General features: G+C 60.3%; 1 protein-coding gene across 1 annotated transcript in view; it reads right to left on the bottom strand.

The window, feature by feature from the left end:
* Nucleotides 1–328: 328 nt before the first annotated feature.
* Nucleotides 329–6,499, bottom strand: part of RAP1GAP (RAP1 GTPase activating protein) — a 66,238-nt gene continuing 60,067 nt past the window's right edge. Inside the window, exons 18-24 of the mRNA XM_081226714.1 lie at nucleotides 5,556–5,665; nucleotides 4,477–4,590; nucleotides 2,786–2,909; nucleotides 1,711–1,813; nucleotides 1,243–1,346; nucleotides 932–973; nucleotides 329–555 (exon numbers count right to left, since the gene is read on the bottom strand). Of these exons, the coding sequence (XP_081082840.1) occupies nucleotides 965–973; nucleotides 1,243–1,346; nucleotides 1,711–1,813; nucleotides 2,786–2,909; nucleotides 4,477–4,590; nucleotides 5,556–5,665 (564 nt within the window). The 3' untranslated portion in view covers nucleotides 329–555; nucleotides 932–964. The remainder of the gene's footprint in view (nucleotides 556–931; nucleotides 974–1,242; nucleotides 1,347–1,710; nucleotides 1,814–2,785; nucleotides 2,910–4,476; nucleotides 4,591–5,555; nucleotides 5,666–6,499) is intronic.

The following is a 6,499-nucleotide window of genomic DNA, read 5'->3' as shown; positions in this document are numbered from 1 at the left end:
CGACAATCCTCCATTCTGGGGCAGGTGCATGGACTCACAGCCTTCAGTGACCTCTGAAATAACCTTGTCCATTTATAGCAGAGGTGCCCAGAGAGGGAGAGTGATTTGCTCATAGTCACAGAGCAGAACCCAAATTAGAAGCTAGGACTTAGGACTCCCAGCCCAGTGCTCATTCTACCACACCTCACACCCCACGGCCTCCATAGTAGGCTCTGTATGCACTGAGATGTCTCAATCCCCCCTTCCAGCTCACTCCCCCTGAGTCCAGAGGGGCACCCAGGGGTGATGGATGGCCAGGCCTGGAGTCCTGTTTCAAGGGACCACTCCCTGCCCCAGCCGGCCCCCCAGCCCAGGGGGTGGGGATGGTGCCAGCAGCTTCCCCGCTCCCAGGTCTGGATGGCTCTGCCCTGCAGAGACAGCCCAGACAGTGGGCCAGGAGGAGGGTTGGGGAAGCGGGGGGCAGCCCACAGGCTGGTTGGTGCTGGCCTCGGGGGCAGAGGTCCCGTCTGCCTGGATTTGACACAGCATCTTCACCTTGTGCTTCTGCGGCCTCATCTGCAGGGTAAAGGGAGACGGAGGCACCATGAAGCAGGGGGACAGATGCGGAAGGGCCCACCCTTGGAGTTCCAGGCTCTGGGTGTTTCCATCCCACTGGGAACCCGCCTAGACCCCTCCCTCCCAACAATTCCCAAGTCCCTTTCAGGCTCCCATCAGATCCTCCCAGAAACTCATGGGCAGAGGTGAGGCAGCATTTATTAGCCCCATTGTACAGATAAGGAAACTGAGGCCCACGGTCACCTAGCAACTGAGTGGCAGAGGACTCAAACCTAGACACATAGCTCTGACCCAAGAGAGGTGACAGAGGAAGAGAGAGAAGTCGGCCCACCCCCGCCCTCTCCCCACCAAACAGAAGCTGAGGGCTGGTGCTGACCTGCTCAGTGTCACCTTCAGAGGGGCCTCCTGGCTAACAGCCCTGCACAGAGAATGGTGGCAATGCAGGTGACAGGACAGATGACACGGAAGATACATGCAAGCAGAAGTCACTGGCTGTGCCCAGGCTGGACGAGCCCAACCCTCCTGGATTAAGGGGGCCCCTTGGTCCAGCTCCCATCCCTGGGGACCCCTGGTCGCTTTGATGCCTCTCCCCAACAGCCAATCCCCCTCCCAGGTAGGGCTCCCCATAGGGCCAGGCTCCAGGCTACCCGTCCCCACCGTGGCCAGGCCCCTGGTGGCTGTGCGTACCAGCTGGGGCGTGTGCTGTTCAGATGCTTCCAGCTGGATCTTGATCTCGGGACATGCAGGGTCCCCCGACTTGCCGGCGTCTGGGTGGGGTGACCGAGAGGGGCCTGGGGAGGGAGGCAGGAGGGAGCCACCTCACTGGCCGCAGGGAGGCACCAGGGAGACGGGGGGCGTGGATGGGCGGTTGGCACCAGTGCTCCCCAACCCCACTGAGCCCCTCCCTCTGGGACTCCCACCCTTAACTCCCTTCTTTACCCCCCCTTCCTGCATCATCCTCCAAGGCCTTTCTGGAAACCATCAGCCCTCCAAGCCACCAACCACCCTAGGCTGGATAATGACCAGCCCACCGTCCCCGGGTCAGGGGCAGTCCCATCACACACCCACCACCTGGGGCCTGAGAACTGCTTTTGACCCTCTGTGCCCAGCCTTGTCCCCGGCCCACCACAAGACTGGCCCCTGCCTGGCCAGTACCTGGGGAGCTGCCCCCACTTGTGGTGCTGACACTGTCCTCCAGCCACGTGCTATAGATGAAGGAGTCCCGCTTGTGGGGCGTCCCCGAGGACGAGACACTCTCCTGGGGATGGGGGAGGAGAGAAAGAGGGAGGTTAGCCCTTGGCTCCCCTCTCCCCTCCTCACCACCCCCTCGCCGCTGCAATCCACCACCCCCCACCCTTGCCCCTCTGCAAAGAGGATGAAGGCCCAGCAGTGTCTGCCCCAGGGGGGACCAAAGGAGAACAGAGTGGGAACAGACACAGACCCAGGCGCGCGCGGGCACACGCACACGTGCGCTCCCATTCATTCATTCCGCAAACATGTATTGATGTTCTCGTAAGCCAAGCCACCGAGAGAAACCAGGAAAGGTCCCAGCCCCCCGAGAGCTTGAAGTTGAGAGGAGAGACAGGCTGTGAAGAGACTAGTACAAGCCCCACAGGGTGGGGCCTTGGTCTGCACTGTCCCCTCTGCCCATGCAGGGCCTGGCACGGGGCGTGGCAAGGAACAGCGCTCGCCGAAGGACTGTTGAGTGAAGCATGACAGACAGGTTCCAAGGACAGAGCCCAGGGTCTATGAGAGTGTAAAGGGGGCTCCTAACCTACCCTGGGACCAGGAAGGCAGGCTTTCAGGAGGAGGTGATATGAGGCTGAGCTGAGAAGGATGAATACGAGTCAGTCAGACAAAGTGGGAAGGAGGAAGCAGGCAGTGCTCCAGACAGAGGAAATGGCATGTGCGAAGGCCCAGAAGTAGAGTAAAGCCTGGCTGGTTTGGGGACTGCAGAGGAGGGCAGAATGGCTGAGGTGGTAAGAGACGAGGCTGGGGAGGGAGGGGCTAGATTTTCAATGAACTCAGAGACTGGGCTGTGGGGGGTACTGGGGAGCCATGGAAGGCTTTAGAGTAAGAGAAGGTCAGTCTGCATTACTCCTTTGGGCTGAGTCCCTTGATCACAACTCAACCACACCCAGCCTCATGCTTCAACCCAGAGCATCTCCAGGGACCAAAGAGTACCCCCTTCAGGCCGTTGTGGGGCACCTCCCCTCCCTGGGCCTCTCACCAGGCCTGTATCGTCCCCGTCCACACCCTCCGCTTCCTCCACGACGCTGGCGAAGCTGCTGGCACTGGACGAGGAGCGGGAGAAGTCCTTCAGCACTTCTGCTCTCTGAGCTGCTGTCTCCGCTCTGCCACAGACAGCGTCCTATCAGCCAGCATCCACACTGGGCACCTCCTGGGCCAAGACCCCATGCCCCTGCCCTCCCGGCCCAGGGCGGCCCAGCCTGCAGCCAGCCAAGGGCCTTTTTGGCCTCTCATAGCTCCCTGGGGCTCTGAGCCTCCCCGAGGCCACTGTCCTTCTTAACACGCGGATCCCATCATGCCCCTCCCCTGCTTAATACCCTCTCTTGGATCCCCACTGCCCCAGATGAAGTCCAATTTCCTTGGCTGGATGTTCAATCGTAACTATTAACAACAATACTGCCATCTAGTGCAGGTTTGCTCTGTGCCAGGCACTGTTCTAAGTGCTTTTACCCTAGTTATCTCATTGCTATCATTATTAGACCCATCCTACAGAGGGGACACCGAGGCACAGAGAGGATGGGCACACAGCCCGAGGTCACACAGCCACAGGTGGGAGAACCGGTAGGACCCAGGCCTTCCAACTCCACAGTCTACTCTCCTTTAACTCTCTCACAATTTTGTCCCATGCTCAGGGCCTTTGTGTCTCCTGCCTGGAGTCTCACTCCTTCCCTCAAATCCCAAAAAGTAAATTCACCTTTTAAAAACCAGCCAGGGGTCGCCTACTCAAGGAGGCCCTCCCTGATTCTTCCTTGCTGTGGGAATGACCCTCTCTGCTCAGCTTTGTCTCTCCCTGTCCCTGTGGCCCTTTCCTGCTTCTCTGTTCACCCGCCTGACTCTTCAGCCCAGGCGGGGTCCTCTCAACAGCCCCCTCACCCCCGGCAGCCGACACAGAAGGGGCTCAGCCAACAAGCACTGAACGGAGGGGCAGCCTCCTGGCTGGCCTCCCTGCATCTGCTCCTGCCCCCACCCTCAGAGCCTTCATATGCTGACCACAGTCAGCTTGTTAAAGCACCACTACTCCTCTTAACTAAAATCTTCCAAAGTCTCCCTGCCAGTCTCAAAGTCCTCACATGGCCTTCAAAGCCGTGACCTAGCCCCCACCCGCCTCTCCAACCTCATCCCCTCTGCTACCGGTGTCTGCCTGGGCCCAGCCTCACTCATTCAGCTCCAAGTGCACCAAGCATGCCTCAGGGCCTTTGCACTTGCCGTGTTTCTTACCTGAAACCTTCTTCCCTCTGCCATGCCACTGTAAGTCAGACCTGACGGGGCTGACTCCTCACTCAGCTCCCAATTCAAACCCCACCCCTTGGCAGATGTCTTCCCTGAGCACCCACCTAACGCCCCACCCCCACCCATTCTTCATCATATCCTCTGCTTTATTTTTCTATCATCACTATCTGGAAGTAGCTTATTAGGTTATGTCAGGCTGGACTGTCAGTTCCACGAGGCAGGGGCCGTGTATGTCCAGCTCACTGCTGTCTTGCAGAGCTTGGCACGCACAAAGTGCTCAGCGGGTGTGCGTCAAAGAAGGACCTGGGAGAGTAGTCAGGCCCCCTGCCGCCGTGGTGTGGCTGTGTCAACACTCCCAGCAGGCCTGGGCCCAGACAGGGGGTAGAAAGAATGGGCCCGCCACACCCAAGCCCCCCGGCTCAGCATGCCCCAAGCCCCAACCTGTTTTTGGTCGTGGGCATCTCTGGGGAGCTCTGAGTGGATGAGTTCTCCGACTTGGGCTCCTGTGAGACGTGCCCGCTGTCTGGAGTCTTCTGGCCAGCCGGGGGGCTCTCCCTGCGGGGCACATGGGGGCAGCGGGGGGATTCAGCACCAGGCCTGGCATCAAGGGTAGAAGGAGGCCCAGGTGGTGAGGGGAGGTCATGGGTGCCTCCTGCCTCGTACCCACACCCTACATCCTCAGGGGCCAGCCCCAGAGCAGTCCCTGCAGCTCCTGGGCTGGCCTGGCCAAGGAGGGGGCAGGTGCTGTGGGAGCACCTACTTAAGACCCTGTTATGGATAAGGAAACTGGAGTCCAGAGATGGGAAGGAACATGCTCAGGGACGCGCAGCTAGGACATGGCGAAGCCAAGACTCGAACCCTGGATTCATGGGATTCTGGGCTCTCTTGCCTTTGAGGACAGTGCCAGCTCCACTCTTGAGGCCTCAGTGCACCTGCTCCCTGCTTCACATGCACTGCACACACCCCCTCAGCAGCACCATGCCATTGGTTGTGTTCTTATCCCCATTTTTCAGATTGGGACAGTGAGGCTCAGAGAGGTACAGTGACTTTCCCAAGGTCACACAGCCCCAGTGTGGTGGAGACAGGACTCACCCCCAGGAACTATCCTCTGCTTCCTGGAGGCTCCCTGCTGGTAATACGGTGTGCTGTCCACACCCCGCCCACACAGATGCACTTACAGACCTCCACGGACCAGGCCTCAAATCCCAGCTCTGCCCCTCACCAGCTGTGTGACCTGGGCAGGCCCCTGACCCCTTGACCTGTGGCTCCTTGATGTGCAAGGTGTGACCCCTTGGAAGCCGGCAGAGCTGGGACTGGATGATAGGGCTTCATGTTAGGTGACGAGCTGGCCATGGTGCCTGACGCAGAGCAGGGAGTTGACCATGTAGCTGTCACCGGTGGGGACAGAGGGGGAGAAGGGTGGGAGCTCCCTCTTGCCTGCTGTGCTTTGCCACTGACAGGGGGTCAGGGGGAGCCAGAGGAGACGCAGGACGCCATCCTACCCCCTCTGCTGCACCCACCTTTTCTCCTGCACCTCCTGTATGTTCTCAATGCCGATGGCACTGCTGCGGCGTGAGCCGAACGGGCCCGACTTCTTCCTGGTGGGGCTCTTTCCAGGGACAATCAGTGACTGCGGGGAGAGGTCCCAACTCAGTACCCACCTGCTCCAGGAGCCCCCGTGCCCCCCACATGCCACCCTGGGGCCCTGCTGCCCAGGCCCTGAAGCAGAGACAACGAGCAAGAAAAATGAGGGAACTGTCCATCTCCAGAGAGAGCCGTCCTAATTTACAGATAAGGAAACAGGCCCAGAGAGGGCCAAGGCCCCCCTGAGGTCACACAGCAGGTCTGGACCCAGCATCTTAGTGCAGGAGAAGAGCAGAAGCCTGAGGGAGCTGGGCAGCCGCTCTGGGCTGGGATTGGAGGAGGCCAAGTCCTCGGAGTGACTGTTGCCTCTGCCCCCGGGACTTCACGGGACCTGCAGCCTACGGGCAGTGGGGAGAGAGTGGGTGAGGCAACCCAAGCCCCTGCCCCCTGCTACACCTCGGAATCTCCAAACTGGCTGGGGGAGGTTCTGGCCCAGCAGTTGAAAGACGCCCCCCAGCCCAGTTTACACATACACTATGGTGGGATGCCCCAGGCACCAGAAGCATGTCCCCCATTTCTCTGGGGAGGCGGGAAAGTGGGCCCCATGGAGGCACAGATGGGCAGAAACCCCCAGGCCAGTTCATGGTCGGGACAGGGAGTTAGGGCAGAGGAGGGCGATGGCGCTCCATGCAGAACCGGCGATATTGGGGGACGTGCAGCTGGACAGAGGGTCTTTAGGTACCAGATCCTAAAGGCAGGGACTGGGCCAGAGTCCCAGGGGTCACGGCAGGGCCAGAGCCCCTGGTGGCGGGGGGGACACTGGCACTGGCACAGGTGCCAGGCCCCAAAGCAGGTGCTGAGTGCCATCAGAGCTGCTGGC

This window comes from Mesoplodon bidens (assembly GCF_964165515.1).
Source record: "Mesoplodon bidens genome assembly, chromosome: 2".
Taxonomy (NCBI): domain Eukaryota; kingdom Metazoa; phylum Chordata; class Mammalia; order Artiodactyla; family Ziphiidae; genus Mesoplodon; species Mesoplodon bidens.
This window is presented reverse-complemented; position numbering and strand designations above follow the sequence as displayed.